The sequence below is a fragment of the Engystomops pustulosus genome, chromosome 2 (genome assembly GCF_040894005.1).
Source record: "Engystomops pustulosus chromosome 2, aEngPut4.maternal, whole genome shotgun sequence".
NCBI classification, from domain to species: Eukaryota; Metazoa; Chordata; class Amphibia; order Anura; family Leptodactylidae; genus Engystomops; species Engystomops pustulosus.
Window position 1 is genome coordinate 236,614,595 of NC_092412.1, and position 21,972 is coordinate 236,636,566.

General features: G+C 41.3%; 1 protein-coding gene across 3 annotated transcripts in view; it reads left to right on the forward strand.

Moving 5' to 3' along the window:
- Positions 1-21,972, forward strand: part of ROBO1 (roundabout guidance receptor 1) — a 754,561-nt gene that overhangs the window by 468,638 nt on the left and 263,951 nt on the right. The window contains exon 1 of one of the 3 annotated variants that reach the window (XM_072138541.1): positions 16,927-17,609. The exons of the other annotated variants lie outside the window; for them this stretch is intronic. Within the exon in view, the coding sequence (XP_071994642.1) occupies positions 17,552-17,609 (58 nt within the window). The 5' untranslated portion in view covers positions 16,927-17,551. Of the gene's footprint in view, positions 1-16,926; positions 17,610-21,972 lie in introns of those variants that run through there. 3 annotated transcript variants of the gene reach the window in all.

Consider the following 21,972-nt stretch of genomic DNA (forward strand, 5'->3'; position numbering starts at 1 on the left):
GGACTTTAGATGGTTTTTGTTATTGTCTGTTTGCACCACATCCTTTAGGTTTCTGTCATTATCCATTAAAAAATGTTTAATGATTTACCAAATCTGTGTTGTAGAGAACTATAGGGGGTTATATAACAATTTCCTGGACAATTAAAGCAACAATGGTTCAAAATACCATATATACTCGAGCTTAAGCCAACCCAAGTATAAGCCGAGACCCCTAATTTTACCACCAAAACTGGGAAAAACTATTGACTCGTTTATAAGCCGAGGGTGGGAAATGCATTGGTCACAGCCCCCCCAGTATATAGCCAGCAAGCCCCCAGTAGTATATAGTCAGCCAGCTCCCAGTAGTATACAGCTAGCCATCCCCCAGTAGTATACAGCCAGCCAGCCCCCTGTAGTATACAGCCTGCCAGCCCCCATGTAGTATACAGCCAGCCTGCCCCCATGTAGTATACAGCCAGCCTGCCCCCATGTAGTATACAGCCAGCCTGCCCCCAGTAGTATACAGCCTGCCAGCCCCCATGTAGTATACAGCCAGCCTGCCCCCATGTAGTATTCAGCCAGCCTGCCCCCATGTAGTATACAGCCAGCCTGCCCCCATGTAGTATACAGCCAGCCTGCCCCCATGTAGTATACAGCCAACCCGCCCCCAGTAGTATACAGCCAGTCCCCATGTATTATACAGCCATCCAGCTCCCATGTAGTATACAGCCAGCCTGCCCCTATGTAGTATACAGCCAGCCTGCCCCCAGTAGTTTACTGCCAGCCTGCCCCCATGTAGTATACAGCCAGCCAAAACCCAGTAGTATACAGCCTGCCAGCATCCTGTAGTATACAGCCAGCCCCTAGTAGTATACAGCCAGCCCCCAGTAGTATACAGATAGCCCCTAGTAGTATACAGCCAGTCCCTAGTAGTATACAGCCAGCCCCCATGTAGTATACAGCCAGCCCTCATGTAGTATACAGCCAGCCCTCATGTAGTATACAGCCAGCCCTCATGTAGTATACAGCCAGCCCCTAGTAGTATACAGCCAGCCCCCATGTAGTATACTGCCAGCCCTCATGTAGTATACAGCCAGCCCCTAGTAGTATACAGCAGCCCCTAGTAGTATTCAGCCAGCCTCTAGTAGAATACAGCCTGCCCCCCCAGCACTTAAAAATAAACTTATATACTCACCCTCCGGCTCCCCCATGTCCCCGTTGGCGCGTCCCGTCTTCTTTCTTCTCTGCAGCTCCTCTTCTTTCTTCTCTCATTGACGCGGCCATGTTTTCCAGCAGGCGCATCTATGACGCGGCCGCTGCTGACGTCATAGAATGAGCCGATGTCATATAAAACTAATTAAATTTATTAATGAAATAAATATATAAAATATTAAATAATTTTTTTTTTCCAGGAAAGGTCAGATATGTCTTCTATTTGTTCAAATTTTACTTCAATTTTCTACTCGTTTCAGTGTAAAGGTTTACAAAAACCACAATAAACGGATGATTATTTAGTCATCTGACAGGTGCAGAATTAGCATAATGTTTGATTCTGTGATCCTATAAGTTATTATTCATCTCCTTTTTTTTCCTACCTCTTACAATGCATAGCTAATGTAAAACTCGCCAGTAGCGCAACTCCACTGAAAGAATAATGTATTGAGTTTCCACCGGGTGCAAAGGAAAGGACAAGAACCTCACATCAATGTTAAAATGGATTTTCCCTTTGTTTTCTTATAAAGAAATAAGAGAATTAATATTTTAAAAACCCAGGAGAGCTCCCCATTGTTTGCATGTCACTCTCAGACACTGGTGGGAGACGTAGCCGGCACAAGCTGTACATGCAATTTCCTGAATAAACAATCATGACATATACTACACTCTATAGAGTTCATGTCATCTTTGTGGAAGGTGAATGAGGTTTGATCTAGAATACAATTGTATTTTAATACATTGACTTTGTATGCAGACTTCTATAGCCGGCATAAAACAAGGGCTGTGCACCGGGTCACCGAAACCTGCTGCCTATATTTCAACTAATAGAAGACTGAGCTCAATGTATTTGTAATAAACCTTTTCATAGCAGCAATAAAGTATAGTGTAGTAATTGCATTTTGCATGCCTTACATGCCCTTTTAGAGTAGCCTTTTCCGTGGCTTCTGTATTTTATAAGGAATGACGTTTTAGGACGGAGATAAGGCGAAAGCTTTTTTATCTTTTTATGAAAACACAGTCGGCGGTAATGGAAGGGAAAGTGGAGGATGGGTTCTGGTTCATGTAGGAATATGTCACATTGGTAGATGTCTATTTTCTGTATTAAATGGTTTGCCTTATAGTATCTCGCTAATGCACTATTAATGGTGTTATCCCACCAAAGGCACTTCTACCCGATCCACCAAATAAAGGATCAGATTGCTGAAGGCCTGGTGCCTTAGACCCTTAGTGACCATACCCTCCTCTGCTAACCCACTGCACAACGTCTTAAAATATTTATCATAACTAGGCCTGATAGGACTTACAGAAAACCTAGACCTAAGCCAGAAATTTGTGCTTGGTGTTCGGCTCAACCCCATCAGTAACACCCACAATCGGTGATGGCACTGATCAAGGGTATTAATCAGTAAAAAACAGGCGTGCATGTTCCCATTTTCCCTAGGATTGTTCCTCCTATACGATGTTGCTGCTTTGTCGGCAGCAATTAAAACGCCAGAGAGTGTTCACATACAGGTTCTACTTATGTTCAAAGTTTGGCATGGAAGGCCATCCACAACCTGACCTTCAAAACATCACTGATCTAATCAACCAATATCATTTCACACATGGTCACATATCCTGAGAAAACTTTATGATTCACTCTACTATTATCTGCTCATCTCAAAACTGTCTCCCACTGCATCCGCTGTATTCTTTCTACCATGTGTCCCCAACCTATAAACCTTCAAGCGTAGCCTAAAAATGTAGCCTGTGTCCCACATTTTTGCTTTCTTTTGTGGGTCAACTCTTGAAAGAATCTATTACATCTCATCGCATCTGCCACATTAAAAAAACCTACAGTTGAGAACCATTAATGGTGGCCATCGCCAAACCTACTGATTTCTCTGGGAGTAGCCAACCATCTGATGTACATGCTCAGGCAAGGTTCAGGCAAAATGAAGGGGCATGTTGAAATCTAACTGCCTCATCCTTATCTCCCTGAAAGGGTCAGTATATCACTTTAAAATTTGGTGGCTTTGGCCAAATTCATCTTTTTTATTTTAAACTTCAACAATATTAAAGGGCGCAGTGAAAGTGGACAATTTTCCTTTTCCATTAATGTAAAAATGGTGCAATGCATGAATACATTTTTGTCTATGTTTTTGTTTAGTTTTTTTCTAGGAGTCATTAGCATTTTTGCTTTTTTTTTTTTTACAAAAGTAGAACATGCTTAGAGTTTTAGTTAATAAAATGTGCGTGTGTGCATGAAAAACAATGCAGGTCTGTCAAGACCCATTGAATCCAAAAACGTGAAAAACATTAGTGTGAAAGGGGCCTTGAAGGGGTTTTCCTACAAAGCAGGTTAGGCCCACCCACAGAATAGGGTGAAACTTGCTGATAAGTGAAGGTCTCAGTGATGAATGAGAATTATGAGAATGGGGGTCCGATGTACCCTCGTAGCACCCCAAGATGACCAGAGGATCTGGTCTTGCATACGTGGGCAACCCTGTTCACCTGGAGATAAAGGAGATTGCTGAGTTCCGGCTGCTCCACTCATCTTGGGGAGTGACGGGGACCCCCATTCTCCGTTCACGTACATCGTACCCCCAATATCGTGTTCTTTGGGGGTCTCATCACTGAAACCCCCACCGATCAGCAAGTTAGACCTCGTGGATAGGCCCTAACTTACTTCATGGGAAAACCCCTTAAAGCGTAAAAAGTCACAAAAAGTATTAATTCTGTCAATACTCAAATGGGTACAAATAAAAACCACAGGCTCCGGTGATTGGTAGATTGATGTTGATTGAGACTCTGAGCATTTCTCTAGCAAGTGTAGAACAACTCTGGTAAACTTTTAATGTTCTGGTGAATGAGTTATTAACTTGAGATTCCTGTGACCTCCGATAACATGTAAATAATAACTTTGGTGTTTAGTAAAATCTATTAGAATAACTTCTAGTAAATCACAGATTTCCTTCTGACTTTGATCTTCCGGCAGGATTGAAATCTGGGCGTCTATAAAAACCTGCTGGTTGTTTTCAGACTCTTTTTTTTCAAGATGTTGATGTGTTTATCATTAAATTATTCAGGAAGGATGCCCATGGTTGTGGATTCAAACAGAACTTTCCCTTGATCTCTGCGTGACATCCACTGTATATGCTAATTCTATTTGATACTTGATACATACACACATGTACACAATCTGCTAGATAAAATCACGATGAATCTGAGAAATGAAGCACAAAGTATCTGCAAAGTTTCCATTTCCATTAGTGTCTCATTTCTAAATTGGAATAATTTGTTATCTTAATATTAACTCTTAAAAGGAACAGTTTCGTAATGGCTAAAGTTCTGACATATGGACATATTACAGAGTATGGGGTTATGTGAGGTTAGTAAACAGGGTCTGCTTTGTAGTGGTCTATCTAGATTCTATTCTTCTACTCTTCTGGGTAACCCACTTCTAGCATTGAACTTGTTAAGTTAATGTTAAGGGGGTATTATGTTCAAAGATAAGTCATTTTGTGTTTGTATGTCCATCCTGTTACCTTTCAATTTTAATATTTTATACATTTTTTACATTTTTTACCATATATATATTCCTACCATATAGTGCAATGCTACTGTATCACAGTATATGGCTTTTTTGCATTAGATTCATTACAATGAGCCACTGGCTGCACAATGAGCCACATATCTGCAGAAACCATGCAGCCTCAAGACCCAAGGCTATCATGGCAACCGATCGCCTCCCCAAGATGACGTTCGGGGGAGCGACGATCTGAAGAAAGATGGCATTGCCCATACGCCGCCATGTTTTAAGTGCCGCCGGCAATTTTTCCGATGCTTGCCCCGATCGCGGTAATAGCGATGGGTCTTTGCTGCAATATGCAGCAAAGCTCATCTCTGTATGAAGAGGGCTCAACCCATGAGCCCTCTTCATACACCCCTCATAGCTCTGCAGCAGATATATCCATCTCAGAGTATGAAGGGGTTAAAGGAGTAATTCCATTGAGTCCAAAGGTCCCACCTCTGGGACCCACATCTCACTATCTTGAGAAAAAAAAGGTCCTTGAATCCTGTCACTCATCCACATTGAATGGAGAGATGACCATGTGTCTCTCAGAACCAATTTTCCAAAAATATTTAACACTTACTGCTCATCAATTTTTTAGCCTCCCTTGGATATCAGGGATGAGAATCTTGTCTGTGTGACCACCTCTCCAATAACTTTTATAGTGAGATCATGGTTTAATTTGAGTTTTATACATGGGATCTTTATGACCTAAACTTTAAATAAACCATAAATTATATTTTTGAGATACCCCTATATAACTTGGGTTTTTCCAGTATGCTTGGTGCTCTCATATTTTATAATGAGATCTAAATTAGAATTCCAGTTTTGGTTATTTACAAGTAAAATGTGTCATCCTTCCGCTAATTATCATAAAGCAAGATATGTTAGCAGAATAACATGTTATGCTTAAAGGGAACCTGTCAGCAGAAGTGGACCTAACAAACCGTTTTCATTAAGTTGTCAAATAGGTTAACACCTTCCAGATCACGTTTCTTTCATGACCCAGAGTGATGGTATTTTCAGGAAATTCAACTTTGAAGTGAGGTGTAAATTCGTTGTCATGGACGCAGAAAGCTCAGCACTGAAGTCACGTTCACTGTATTTGATGGCCCTATGTCAAGGGATTTGACTAACTGGCTCTCCAAAAGTCTGGTGATTGACTCCAACCATAGTAGAGGGGGCATTCTGAGGTGGGGAGAGCTTGACTTCAGTGCTGAATGCTCCAGCTCTGTAACTTTATACAACCAATTTACCAATTTTCACTTCAAAAGTTGATTTTCTTGATGTTGCCACCACTCTGGGCCACGAAAGGAACATGATCTGAAAGATGTTAATACTGTATGCTTTATAACATACTGGTAGTGGTTTATTGGGTCAAATTCTTACGGTGGGTTCCCTTTAATGATATAAGAAATGGATCAGTATTATGTACAAAAACATGGAAGGACTCCAAGGAGAGTCCTGATTACGCCACCTACATCCACTGAGAACATTTATATAGATAGATAGATAGATATGAGATACATAGATAGATAGATAGATAGATAGATAGATAGATAGATAGATAGATAGATAGATAGATAGATAAATAAAAAGTAGAAGATCCAGAGCAGCACAGCTAGCGGTGGGTGCAGAAGCCGGTGATCCCTTGGCCAGGGTCTCCAATATAGGTTCAGGGAAGAGGCAGCACTCCTTGTAGTAGTGAAAGGGGTGAAGCTTTATTCCATAAAAAGCGACATTTCGGTGTACTGTTACACCTTTATCAAGCATTGCTTGGTAAAGGTGTAACAGTACACCGAAACGTCGCTTTTTATGGAATAAAGCTTCACCCCTTTCACTACTACAAGGAGTGCTGCCTCTTCCCTGAACCTAGATAGATAGATAGATAGATAGATAGATAGATAGATAGATAGATAGGGAGTGGACTCTCACTGTCAATCATTCTGTGGAGGTGGGGTTAGCAGGACTCTTACTGTCTACTCAAGGAGTCCACTAAGAATTTACTCTGCTTTTTACCCAATAATTATTTACAAAATCATGTAACCTTTTACTTTCGGGACCTTGTCTCATCTCCTTCTAGCATAGAAGGTCTGCAAGTGAATAAGAATCTTCTGTTTTTGGTTAGACATTTGGCCTCTGGAGCCTTCCATGTGCTCATGAGTGGGATGAGTCTCTCCAGTACATATGTAGGTAAAAGAAGAATAAAATAAAAACATAAGATTTTTACCACAAAGCAAACATTTTTTGCTTATTAAAATGTTTAATTTTTTATATTTCTTTTAGATTGTACATAATATGGTAGATTTCATAAATACGATTACTAGCTTCATAAACCACTAATATCTCCTCAATGTGCAGCCCTGGGTGATACCTCCGTGGTGGCCTCCAGTCAGTGATTTATCAGTTTTTCCCTATCATTTTATTGGTAAACAATTTGTCACCATAAATCAATCAATGAAGAAATCTCAAAGCTTAATCACTGTGACATCCTAAATTGAATGCACAGTAACTGTCATAGACCAAGGTCACATGCCTGAAGGCACACAGCCCGCTCCTGTATACCGGCTCGCTTTAATCAGAATTCGCCGCCATATGGTACTCCCATATTTTTAGTAACATCTTTGGGGGAAAAAAATTAGCTACTACCCTAATAATAAAAAGCAATAGAAGTAAAATATTGTGAGTGAATCAATAAAGATTGACTATAGATATCCCAAAAATCCCAAAAGGTAGTCTCCATCTTGTTAAAAAAGCATGAAAAGTAAAATAATCTAGCAATAGATTCTTGGATGCGTCTGGGTATATGTAATACTAAGAGATGTACAGAACACGTAGGCATTTATGGAGTAATAGTTGTCCCTTATAACTAGAGATAGTTTTGTATCTATTAAAATAAAATCTTCAGAATTCTGGATTAATGTGCAACAAATACTGTACAATAGGAGGGTTTGATGGAAAAGGAATTGGAATTTGCAGTATAGGGATAGGTCCTAGTGGATAAGAATGGAGCTTTGCAGTATAGGGATAGGTCCTAGTGGATAAGAATGGAGCTTTGCAGTATAGGGATAGGTCCTAGTGGATAAGAATGGAGCTTTGCAGTATAGGGATAGGTCCTAGTGGATAAGAATGGAGCTTTGCAGTATAGGGATAGGTCCTAGTGGATAAGAATGGAGCTTTGCAGTATAGAGATAGGTCCTAGTGGATAAGAATGGACCTTTGCAGTATAGGGATAGGTCCTAGTGGATAAGAATGGACCTTTGCAGTATAGGGATAGGTCCTAGTGGATAAGGAATGGAGCTTTGCAGTATAGGGATAGGTCCTAGTGGATAATGAATGGAGCTTTGCAGTATAGGGATAGGTCCTAGTGGATAAGAATGGAGCTTTGCAGTATAGGGATTGGTCCTAGTGGATAAGAATGGAGCTTTGCAGTATAGGGATAGGTCCTAGTGGATAATGAATGGAGCTTTGCAGTATAGGGATAGGTCCTAGTGCAGTGATGGCAAACCTTTTAGAGACCGAGTGCCCAAACTACAACAAAGACCCGCTTATTTATCGCAAAGTGCCAACACAGAAATTTAATTTGTGATTTATACTCCCTTCTCTGTCACAGTTTTCATTGATACCAGCACCCTGAGGACACCAATATAGCAGAAAATGGTCCCAGGGAGAGCTGTCACTTTAAAATAGCTCTTTGCACAGCAAGTCCTGGGCTCTCTGGGACTGCAGGAAGATACCTGGAGTCATCTCTGGTGATGGCCTGGGTGCCCACAGAAAGGGCTCTGAGTGCCACCTCTGGCATCAGTGCCATAGGTTAGCCATCACTGTCCTAGTGGATAAGAATGGAGCTTTGCAGTATAGGGGTGGTGCTTAGTGGGACTTTGCTGTATAGTGGTAGTTTCTAGTGGCTTTGCCGTATAGGGGTGGGGCTTAGTGAAAAAGAAGTGGGGCTTTACAGTATTAGAGATGGGCTTAGTAGAAAGGAGTGCACCATTGTAGTATAGGTGTATAGGTGGATAGTGGAAAAGGAGTAGGACCTTGAAACAAACGGGTGGGTTTAACAGAAAAGGATTAATAAAAGGAATAAGCCTTTGCAGTACAGCGGTTGGGCTTAGTGAAAAACGAGTGAGGCTTTGCAATAAAGGGTGGGTCTTAGTGAAAAAGGAGTTGGGCTTTGCAGTCTAGTAGTGGAGCTTTGTGGAAAAAAATTTTTGGCTTTGCAGAATGGGGGTAGAGATCAGTGGCAAAGGAATGGAGCTTTGCAGTATGGGGGTGGAGCTTAGTAGAAAAAGAGTAGGGCTTTTCAGTGTAGGATTAGTGGAAAAAAAACTTATCAGTAAGGGATGTGGCTTAGTGAAAAAAGGGATGAGATGAGCAGAAAAAAGGACAAATCACTACAACGACCCACATTTATTAAAGTGTTGGTGCCAGTTTTTATGAAGTATTTATGTCTGTGCCAGTTTTATGCCATGGCTGTTCTGTTTCTGATAAGACAGAAAAAATGTGCACCTAAAGGGGCAAGTTACTGCTTAGTCGGAGTTTGCGCCACATTTATTACTGCCGAAATTGTGCAGCATGAACAAAGTGCACCAAAAAAAGTGGTGCATACTTCCCGAGCAAAGCAGGGGGCGCCAGATTCATGATGAATGTTTGATGAATCTTGCGCCCCCTGCACAGTCCACAGGGAAACTGCAAATAGTATTAGTTTCGATAAATGTGGGCCACTGTATTTTATCTAAAAGTATCAGGGTACAGGAGGGCACAACACACTTTTCAGTTTTTTAATATCATAAAAGAACATATCATTACTTTACACTTTAAAAGTACTTGATACTTTTTGTTGCTCTATCACATAAAAAACAAAATACATTTTGCATCAAACTGTAGTAACCTAGGACTTAAAGGACATCTACCACCAGGATGAAGGATTGTAAACCCAGCACACTGACATACTGGTGTGTGCCCCCTCTGGCAGGATCTGCTCTTCTTTTGGCTTCTTAGGCTCTGTTTTTTACAAAAAAAGGCTTAGAAAATTATGCAAATTAGTCTCCCATGGAGCCTGGAGCCCCTCAGGCTCATTTGCATACTTTTTAAAGCCCTTTTTTTCTTAAATACAAGGGCATAAGAAGCTAAAAGTACAGCAGATCCTGCCAGAGGGGGCGCACACCAGTATGTCTGTATGTTTGGTTCACAATCCTTGATCTGGTGATAGATGTCCTCTAAGATCAATATCATGCACCCGAATTGCACCAAGATTCTGTCATTAGTGATAAAAATTGATGTAAATTTAAAAAAGATTTTTCTTCCACTATGAATCGCTACGATAGAATGTGACCACTTTATGTCTATTCTTAGGCCCCTTCCACACTAGCGAGTGTGATGCGATGAACTCGCATCACACTCGCAACGCAAGCTGCCGGGAACGCACGGCCCGAACGCTGCACCGCGGGAGTGAACTCAGCATGTCAGTTCACTCCCACGGTGCAGGGTTCGGGCCGTGCGTTCCCGGCAGCTTGCGTTGCGAGTGTGATGCGAGTTCATCGCATCACACTCGCTAGTGTGGAAGGGGCCTTAGTCTTAGGACAGGGTGAGTAATCCTGCACCCATGTGCTTTGGTTTCACAGGTCCATATCACAGGCTGTCATTATAATTTAACTAATATTTTTACTTCAAAGCTGCAAACTATGTTCACACTGACATGTGCTGCTTGGTGACACCCAGTTGTCATGATAGGGGCTATTTAGCACCCACTCGTGCTGCTAACACATGAAAAGCTTTGTGCTCAGGTCACCCGCCCCTATATCTCACTGTATCCACACTGCTCATCACTCCAGTGACCCTGTCAGGGGTGACAGATAGGACCTTGTGTAGGATATAGATGTATAATTACTTCCAAAATTGCAGAAATCTTGATGTTAGGTCCGGGTTTCATTGAAGGTTTAGCACTTCTGATGAAGGTATAGAGCAAAATGTAGCAATGTCTTGTACTAAAAGAGACAGAAACCTTAACTGACCCCCTAAACAACTCTTTAATCCATCACAGATACATTTTTAATTGTTTTATAAAGTAAAAAGTGAGTAATTATATTCATTTGTATGTGTAAGGGGAAATTGATGATGATTGAAATGTATATACAGTAGATAGAAATAGATAGATAGATACATAGATAGATAGATAGATAGATAGATAGATAGACAATAGCCTGACAAAGGTGTAAAGCACCGAAACATTGCCGCGTTTGAATAAACGTCACCTTTAATTGAATCTGGATACTGGAATGCTGGCTGCTTTTCTGCACATAGATAGATAGATAGATAGATAGATAGATAGATAGATAGATAGATAGATAGATAGATAGATAGATAGATGGATAGACAGATAGATAGATAGATAGATGGATAGATAGATATTATATAGATAGATAGATAGATAGATAGATAGATAGATAGATAGATAGATATACGTAGTGAAGAGGCAGCACTCAATGAATTGTAGAAAAGTGGTGAACTTTTATTCCATCACACAGCGACGTTTCGGTGCTAAAACCGCACCTTTCTCAAGCAAGGTGCGGTTTTAGCACCGAAACGTCGCTGCGTGATGGAATAAAAGTTCACCACTTTTCTACAATTCATTGAGTGCTGCCTCTTCACTACGTATATCAAGGACCCACGCCAAGGGATCATCGGCTGTTGCACCAACTACTAATTACTGGCTTGTGCTGCTTTGGACTTTGCATTTTCTAGATAGATAGATAGATAGATCAGGGTGAGTTTTATTCAAGTGGTGATGTTATGGTGCATTCTACACCGAAACGTCACTTGAATAAACCTCACATTGATTGGATTTATTTTGGAAGTGCTGCCTGCTTTTCTTCTACATAGCTACTAGAGGTCCTGCCTTGACCTGCTGACTCTGCCCTCCTTCTTTGTTGAAGCTTCACATGCACAGTGCTGCCTTGAACTTTCCTAACTTAAATAGACAGATAAATAGATAGATAAATAATAGATAGATAGATAGATAGATAGATAGATAGATGGATAGATAGGGGAAAGTCCAAACAGCACACAAGAAAGTTGGCTTGTGGTGGGTGCAAGCTCCGTAGGACTAGGCCTCAAGTCCTCCAAAATAAGAACACGAAAGTAGGCAGCACTCCAGGGCGTACGGTGAAAAAAACTTCTTTTATTCCATGCTTAAAAGATACATCATAGTGCAGCAACGTTTCAGCTCCAAAGAGCCTTTTTCAAGGCTTGAAAAAGGCTCTTTGGAGCTGAAACGTTGCTGCACTATGATGTATCTTTTAAGCATGGAATAAAAGAAGTTTTTTTCACCGTACGCCCTGGAGTGCTGTCTACTTTCGTGTTCTTAGATAGATAGATAGATAGATAGATAGATAGATAGATATAAGATAGATAGATAGATAGATAGATAGATAGATAGATATAAGATAGATAGATAGATAGATAGATATAAGATAGATAGATAGATAAATAATAGATAGATCGATAGATAGGAGCTAGATAGATGGATAATATATATTTAGATAGATCGATATTTACATAGATAATAGATATTTAGATAAATAGACAATTTTTTTCTCTTTTCTTGTTGAAAACTGTGTTATATAAGTATAGAGAACACAAGGGGATATAACAATGGGTCACTAAAATTTCCCTTATACATGATAAGTTTTCTGGCCTGCGTTCCACAACAAAATCCTCAACTAACTGACTGTTACTCTGTGTAGTCAGAACCCCTCAAAACTGTGTACAATGGTCTATTCCGAAATGTGCAGGGCATTGCTTCTTAAATGAGTGTTTCTATCTGGAACAAACCACTGTAACCCGGTCATGGAGGGATCCTGACTACACTAGTAGATAACTGTCAAATAATTGTTCATTTGTAATGATAAAGTGTAAAATGTTGTGTGATTCCCTGCCAGGAATATGACTGCATGTAGTAGTGGATTTGTGTCCTGCATAATGTATCCGGAGCCGCCGTTTCTTCTATACAGATAATATGTCCCACAGATTGCTGCACATATTGATCCCGCACATCGGTCCTGGTTCCCAGTGGGAATCACAATTCAATTTCCTCATCAAAAATACTATTGTCCCCATGAAGCCTCGGCCTTATACTAACGGTTTATACTAACGGGCTCAGCTTAAGGACGAGTACACACAGGATCATCTGCTGCTGATTCTCCATCTTCGAAGGAGGTAGAAAATTCCTCCACTGAGAAAAATTGTCCAAAAATTGAGACATTTATTTGGGCAATTGCCGCAGTATCTCAATACTTTCCCTCTTTGGGTATATACGTTTTTGGACTATTTTTGATCACATTTAAAAAATTCGGCACAGTTTAGGGCTTATTCACAAATCCACATAGTACAAACAGCACGGATGGCATTGAGACATCTGTATTTTTTCAAGATCCAAAGGACCGTAAAACTAAAAAAGTGGAGGCATAAAGTATTATAAATCAGTTTTCCCATGTCGTGTGTTGTCTATGGGGGACATTAATCATAGGGGGTCTCAGGTTCGCCTATTTTTGCGCCTGGCTTGCTCTTCTTTTTGGCTCCTGATCTATGATGGATCTGGTTCTGCCTTAGTAAATGCACTTTGGATTTGTCGCCTGTCCCATTCATTTGCGCCTAAATTAGCGGCAAATTTGTCTCAATTTTGTTAGATCTCATTTGTGAGCAATAATGAAAGGAGACTGAGAAAATGTGACAGAACGTTCAGGGCGTCATCTCTGCTCAAAAAAACTATCATTGTGATGTAACTGCAGGGACTAAAACTTACAGAGATGTAAAAAAAAAAAAATTTTGCTCAGATGAGTCTTTTCCTTTTTTATTATAATGTACATGAAATGGAGTCTGATAATATTCTCAGATCTGTACAATAAGACAATAATCACTCCCAGAGATGATCCCATAGAAAGTGATGAAGTCGTTACTGGAGAAATTTTATATTTTAAAACTGCTCCGAAGTATTTTCCATGTTGCATAGAGGAAATTTTTCATTTGGGAACCTAAAATGTATGTTTTTATTAATGAAAAGGGAAGTTTTTTGGAAGTGCACCTGCTCAGAGTAGGTGCATTTTCTGCGCCTATTTTGTGCCTTTTTAGGTGCACTTTTGTGATAGATCCCGTGCAAACATCTGTATAGGAGGCTCTCACTATGTCAGATAAGGCGCAGGAACTCAGAACCACTAAGTGCCGAACTTTGCCGTGATGCGCCAGATTTTTGCGCTAAAAGACGCTCAAAACAGTCTAACAGACTATGATTAATGTCCCCCTATGATTTTTATGGAAAAACCATAGAATGCAGATGTGTTAAATTAGCAAAATTAAATAAATTGTTTGATAGTAAATCTTTATTTATATAGCGCCATCATATCCAATAACAGATGAAACAATAGCAGTGAGGACCCTGCTCACAATATATGACACAAGAGCTTACAGTCTATGACACAAGAGCTTACAATCTAAGATACAAGAGCTTACAACCTATGACACAAGAGCTTACAGTCTATGACACAAGAGCTTACAATCTATGACACAAGAGCCTAAGATATAAGACCTTACAATCTATGACACAAGAGCCTAAGATATAAGACCTTACAATCTATGGCACAAGAGCCTAAGATATAAGACCTTACAATCTATGGCACAAGAGCCTAAGATATAAGACCTTACAATCTATGGCACAAGAGCTTACAGTCTATGACACGAGCTTACAGTCTATGACACAAGAGCTTACAATCTATGACACAAGAGCTTACAATCTATGGCACAAGAGCTTACAATCTATGGCACAAGAGCTTACAGTCTATGACACGAGCTTACAGTCTATGACACAAAGCTTACAATCAGGACTGATAAACGCACTTGCACTTGGACTTGCATGTGTCTCAGAGTGCGATGCGTTTTTGATGCTTCTCAATAGACTTGTTTTTCATGTGCTTGACTTGCAAAAGTAGAGCATTCATGAAAAAATGCAGGTCTGAAAAAGCCCATTGATTACAATGAGTCAGAGTGCATTGCAAGTTCTGTACGTCAATAGCACTCGCAGAACACGCGCGTGAAAAATGCAAGTCTGAAAGAGGCCTAAGTTTTCATCTATGAAAAACACTGTCAAGAATTGGCAAGTCGTATGAAGGTATCCTTGAAGGGACACTCCACTCACAGCTGATTCATTGAATTATACCTTGTGCAGAGCCTGAAGGGAGGAGCAGGACTCAAGGTCCAGGAATACAATGAACATGAGACATGCTCCTCCCTTCAGGCCCTGCATCAGGCATGATTTAAAGGATTAGCTTTATCTGGAGTGTTCCTTTAAAGGAAATCTACCATAAAAATCCATCATGACCGTGACTGTGGTAATCTTCTTATATTTGTTATCCCTGTTCTCCTTCCTTCTAAAATCAACGCTATCGAGCCTAAAAGATTTATGGAAGAGCCCTTAAGTGCTGCAGATTCACAGGCTGTTACAATGAGCAGATAATGTCTCACCCAACCACCTGCTCTCTCCCTCCTGCCTCTGCAATCTAGCAGCAGCGGGAAGTGCAGGGGGAGGGGAGACCTGCTCTGCTCATTGTAACAGCCTGTGAAGTGACAGTACTGAGGGGCAGTAGAAACACCCACCAGAGCCCCTCAGGCTCATTATAATATATATAAAAGTTGCTTTTAGAAGAAAGGAGATCATGGAAAACAAATATAAGGAGATTACCACAGTCCCGGTGCCTGGATCTATGAGTAATGTCCCTGGTTTATCATGATGGATTTTGATGGTAGATTTCCTTAAAGGGGTTTTCCCATAAAGCAAGTTAGGCCCCATGCACAGGATAGGGTCTTAATTATTGATTGGTGTGGTTCTCAGTGGATGGGACCCCCATGGATCACAAGGACGGGGGTCCGATGTACCCCCATCGCACCCTGAGATGAATGGAGCAGCCGGTCACGCTTGCACAGGCTACCCTGCTCATCTCTATGGAGTTGACAGAGATTGTCCTGTGGAATCTTGGTTATGCTGGCTGCATATCTGATCTGTGTGCATCAGCGCTTATGTAAATAATAATAATAATAATAATTCATTTATTTATATAGTGCACACAGATTACGCAGCGCTGCACAGGGTTTGGCAAATCAGTCCCTGTCCCCAATGGGGCTCACAATCTAATCAACCTACCAGTATGTTTTTGGAGTGTGGGACCGGAGGAAACCCACCCAAACACGGAGAGAACATAGAAACTCTTTGCAGATGTTGACCCTGGGACTTTAACTAAATTACTATAGTTAGTGCTCAGCAGGGCCGCCATCAGGGGGGTTTAGTGTGACTGTGTTCAAGGGGCCCCAAGGAGCAGGGAACTTACAGTGTATATGGCCAGAATATCATTCTGTGGGGGTTGGGGGGAAACAGAATTTGCCCCAAACATCCTAGTGGTGGCCCTAGCACCAGGCAAACAGATGAAGCAGCACTCCAAAAAGGTAAGTGAAAAGTGTTTTTTATTCCACCAGGGATGCGACGTTTCGTCTTTTCTATAAAGACATTCTCAAGCGTGGTGGAATAAAAACCACTTTTCACTTACCTTTTTGGAGTGCTGCTTCATCTGTTTGCCTGGTGCTACTGCTGGAGGGGTTGTCGGACCCCTACGAAGACCTGCACCCTATTATTTTCTCCACGGTGCCGCTCCAACATTTTTGTTTTGCTAGTGGTGGCCCTGGTGCTCAGTGATGTAACTTGACGCTCCCAGCCCCTAGTGCAAAATCTGTGCCAGGCCCTCAGTGATATATGTATTGCTCTTATGGGGAAGGTGAACCCCCTCAAGTTGTGCCCCTAGTCGCACTAGTTATCCCCATCGGGCATTGGGCACTCATGATAAAAAGCGTGGCAAAGGCTTTAGTGTGGATTTTATGAATGAATGACTTGGTTTATGTGTTTGGCTTCCTGTTTAGTTGATAATAATAAAATAATAAACAACATAATAAACATGTAACTATTCTACATGATGCTGCTACATAATAAGCTGCATATTCATAGGGAGCCTTTCTACAAGACCTGGACTTTGGAAGCGCCAGCAGTGCGCAGCTCTGAGCAGTAGATGGCAGCATCTAGCCTGACTCCCAGCTCCATGTGTATCAACAACAAAAGAGCAGGAGATTGTAGGCGGCTCCTTTAAGCCTGGGAGCTGCATGAGTCTCATGGTTAGAATGAAATGGGGATCTGCTCCGATCTGAGCAGGAGACAGGAGGGATAAACACAAGACTCTGCAAACTTCTCAAGCCTCCCCAAATCTGGAAGACCAAGTGGATTGTCAGCATCCCCTAAGACCACTGCCTCCTCCTGTCCTGTTTTACAAAGAAGGATCAAGTCTGGAAAAGGATTGGAGAAGTTGCTGAGACCTGGGATCTGAGGGATGGGAGAAATGCTAGTAGGGATCTGGCACACAAAGGGTGGCTGCTAGACTTCAAGCTCAGGACTACTTGGCTATTTGCATGTGAGCTTTCCCCCCTTGGCTGAAGAACTCACACTCTACACAAGAAGTCGGGTCCTGCTTTATTTGTATCTGAGAGTTTGGGAGATTATGAGAATCGCTTCTTCCTCTAGTTCTTGTGGGTTTTCAGTATTTTTGGAAGTTCTCATCAATGCCCCCTCCACATTGGGATCTTAAAGAAAGCTTTTGCTTATATTAAGCTTAACTGGATATACAATTCTTGCACAAGGAATTATTGGGTTTATAAACCATATTTTTTGGGTTTTCCTCCTGTTATGAGATTCATAGCTGAGAATACTGGACTACAATGATTGCTGCATGCTCTTACCTTCTCCTGCTGTGCGGATCAATATGCATCTCATCAGGTATGGATAGGATGGGATGGGGGGAGGTATATACTGTATATATTTATTGTATCGCTCTGGAAAGTTACAATGTGACTGATGGAATGAATGGACTGTGCTGCAGAATAACTTGCTCCGGCTCCAGGCACACAAACGTTATTCCCACTCATGTGCTGTTACTTTTTTTGCGGATGTTGCGCTGACACATTAGTTTTAATGTCCCCGTGCACATGAACGTGTGGAGGCTGTAGAAAACTCATGGCAATCCCTATCACTGCCCATGTGTGTGTGTGCATCTAGAAGTCTATGGGGACGTGAAAAAATACAGTCACCACACGTGTCATCCGCTTGCATTCCGTAATTTGGCGATTTGTTGCTATTTAACACAATCGTGTCACCCTTATTCAATTGTTTGGGACATCATTTGCCTCCCTTCCGTTTTTTTTTATTGGAAGGATGACATACAGACTGGTTTTGCAGACATACGGCTCAAAAAAATTGATTACACGTTGATGACCACGGCTGCAAAAGAAAAACGGAGCCTTATTCATTGGTCAAAGAGGTTGTGCAGCAGCAATGAGACTTCCGAACAAATAGATTGGATCACTGGGGCACCTCCAATAAAAAACTTCACCTAGCTTTACTATAGATCCATAAAAAGTTGCAGTACACGATAGTGCACATAAGGCAAATCATCCCGCGCGTTTCGGACCACTTTCGCGGACATATGGCTCAGAAACACGCCGATGATCATGGATAGGTTGTTTGCCCCCTAATAAAAAGGTAGCCTTATTCATTGGTCAAAGAGGTTGTGCAGCAGCTATGAGATTTCCATAGGGTATATCCGGAAAATGGATCACTAGATCACTATCACCTCCAATTCAAATTTCACTTAGCTTTATTGTCAATCTGTTAAAAGTCGCAGCACACAATATTACATAGGACAAATCATCCCACGCGTTTCGGACGCGTTGTTCTTACAGGTTCTTAGATGACTTCCATAAGTTTCCCAGATTGTTAAAATAATATCACACCAGAGGGGAAGGGAGAGGCCGATAGGCACCCTATAGCCTCCCAATCTTCAGTAAGGTGCTTTTGAATGTTCTATGTGTCTCATGTTCCCTGGAGCATTCATGTTAGTGTCATAATCCTATAATCAACCCTAATTACCTACTTAATACCTTGGTCAGAGAACTGTTAATGAGATCCCCCTTCAGCCCTGGCGTATTGTGCATTGTGATCTACAGCGGCCATGGAAGGGGTAGCCTGGCAGGTCAGCGCTGGGGACTGGGGGGGCTACAAGATTTCTGCTGGGGCTCAGATCTAAGATTCTCTTAGAAATTAGACTGATGATTACAGAAGTTTAGGATCAGGTAGAATAAGTTTTACCTTCTCTCCCAACCTAAACAAAATCCAGGGGACAACCTGGACATGGATGTCCCAATTGTCAGGACAAGTCTGAAGCGACAAGTTATTCCTCTGTAGTGTTTGTTGTGTAGCCTGAGGTTGTAATTAGACCCCCCATTGGAAGGGGGCAACAGGAAACCATCCCCCAACTCCGAAGTGTAGAGACACAGATAATACTTGGTGCAGAACTTATAGTAATCCTATATGGAAAAACAGGAAAGCTGAAGGTACGATCCCGATATATAATATCCCCGGGTCGCACACTGACAAAATAAAATATAAACCGTGCCGTGTCCTATGGGGGTCACAGTGTAAAGTTTTAAGATGTTATAAAAGTTTAGTAGAGTTTGGGGTGTTCACTTTGGGAGGAAGGCAGAATAGTTTCTGGTGTCAGTGAGACACAGAGTTTTCTTCCAGGATGAGGAATAAATGAGTAAATGAAGCATGGAAAGCCTCGTAGTGTAGGGAGCGGGGTCATAGGAGTCCCAAAAAGGAAATTCTGATTCATTCGTTTCGGAAGTATATAACGGTATATAGTGATGGATAGATAGACTATATAGATAGATGATAGATATAGGATAGACTATATATAGATAGATGATAGATATAGGATAGACTATATAGATAGATGATAGATATAGGATAGACTATATAGATAGATGATAGATATAGGATAGACTATATAGATAGATGATAGATATAGGATAGACTATATAGATAGATGATAGATATAGGATAGACTATATAGATAGATGAAATCAAATAGATAATGGGGGTCATTTACCTTATTTCCTCCTTCCCTGAGTTCTTTTTGTGTCTTTTGTGAGTTTATTTTTTGCCCCTTATTTGTCTTTGTAAAATGCAAATTGGCGCAAATTTTTGTGCAATTCATACCATTGCTTTTTCAACACCTGGTTAGGACTGGGGTGTTTTTGCTCAATTATTTGCACGAATTTTAAGTGCAAACCAATGTTAGATCGGGCGCAAACATCTGGAAGCAGAAGAAATACAAAGTTAAATTAGGCGCAAACCTGGATTACTACTACACGGAGAACTCCAGCGCTGCTGGGAAAAGGTGCAAAAAAATTGTGCAAATATCCCAATGCGCCCAAAAAGTCTAGTCTAGATATAAGATAATAAAATGGTCATAACAGTAATAACTGAGGTAATTGTAAGGTAAAATTATATCTAATGAATGTAAGGAAACTACTTATAGCTGAGATAGATAGATATGAGAGAGACAGATGAAGAAATAGACTGGTAGATACTGTAGATAGATAGATAATAGATAGATAGATAGATAGATAGATAGATATGAGACAGACTTGTATATTAACATGTTATACATTTCACAGCGTTGTGTTATGTTACATGTTGTTGAGTATTTCATTAAATGAATGGAAACTTATCCTTATGTGTGTTTTTCCATGTGTCCCTACATGACAGTGTACAGTATCTTCCATGTGTCTCCTGTGTGGAGTGTAGCTGGACTGGATGTCACCCTCCTGAGCTGTCGAGGATCAGATCCTGTAGTTCCTTTCTTTGCTTGTCAGCCTGATATTACATCAGTGTGATGTAGATGAGCGCTTTGTACTTATTATATGGCAGCAATGTGTGTCCTAGAGCTGTACATGGGATAGGCTCACACTGGCCCTTGTCCCAGGGGGCCCCTATATTGTAACTAAGACTACAGCAGGCTCATAAGAAGCCGGTGACCTAAGCCTGCGACAAGGGTCAGAGCGGTAACAGTTTGTGGGTCTCGGTTTGATTAAATTCTAGCTCAGGTCTAGAAGGCAACTTAGGTCATAGGAGCACCTTCACTGCTGTCATATATATGTATCAGGATGTACTCTGTAATATCTACCCTCCAAAGTGTTATTGGGTATGGCCATCTTTAAGGGAGGCTATGTTGTTAGTCCATAGACTAAGGAAGTTACATTCCAGGATTGTAGCTTCTCCAAGTGCTCTGTGGATGGGTCCTCACACTGCTGTGCTCTTAACTCTCTGCATTATGCTGATGGAAACTGCATATTTTTCTCATATGGTCAGATAGGTGGAAGCACAGCCAGGTCCTTGGCTCTATGCGGATGTGCATTAGGCTCTGTGTACTTTCAGTAAATGACTCTACTTCTGCCACCGAGGACTGAACTTTTTGTCCTAAACTTTTTGTCTCCCACTCACTGGAATGTGCAATTAACGAACTGTGAGCGAAATAAATAACTTTTTCTTCCTTGTATCTCCTTCTCTCCGGCTAATTTATTGCAGTGGATTAGCTTCAAAAGATTTGGATCACTCTCTGTGTTAAAGTTTATTTGCATGTTTAAAGACAATTGTCAGGGTGATGTATGGAGGAAGGGGAGATTAGGGGGCAGATAAGGGACTCCCTGGCCATTAGTTTAGTGTTTGAATTTGGGTTACTGACTGCTGAATGTTATCAGGACTCGGTGTTTGTGTGGATGAAGGTAATGTTTGCCCTCTGTGCCTGCAGCAGTATAAGGTCATTTATTGGGAAAGAGACAACCACGAGGCCATTAAAGTTGTGGGACCAATAGTTCCAGGATTCTATGAAGATTCACGCAACGGTTTGGCTACATGGAGTTCCAAAGTAGTGGCCACACCGGGCCCTGATGGCTTACTTTACAGTCTTATATAGCTGCATGAGGAGAGCTAAAGAGTGGTGCCCCCTACAAGGGCCGGCGCCAGCACTGGGCATACCTGGGCAAATGCAGGGGCCCAGAGCTGCTGGGGGGCCCACATAAGGCTGTATCTGATGAATCCATAGCGTATGAGGGGACTTTTATAAAAAATAACCATAACGAAGCTGTTTGGAATGAAAAACTAGGGAATGTTTTAGGGAATAGGAGACTGTTTTAATTTCTCAATTGTTAATGCTGCCACATGAGTTCACTGCAAAGGGGCCCACTGAGGAGCTGTCGCCCAGGGGCCTACTGATACCTGGAGCCAACTCTACCCCCTC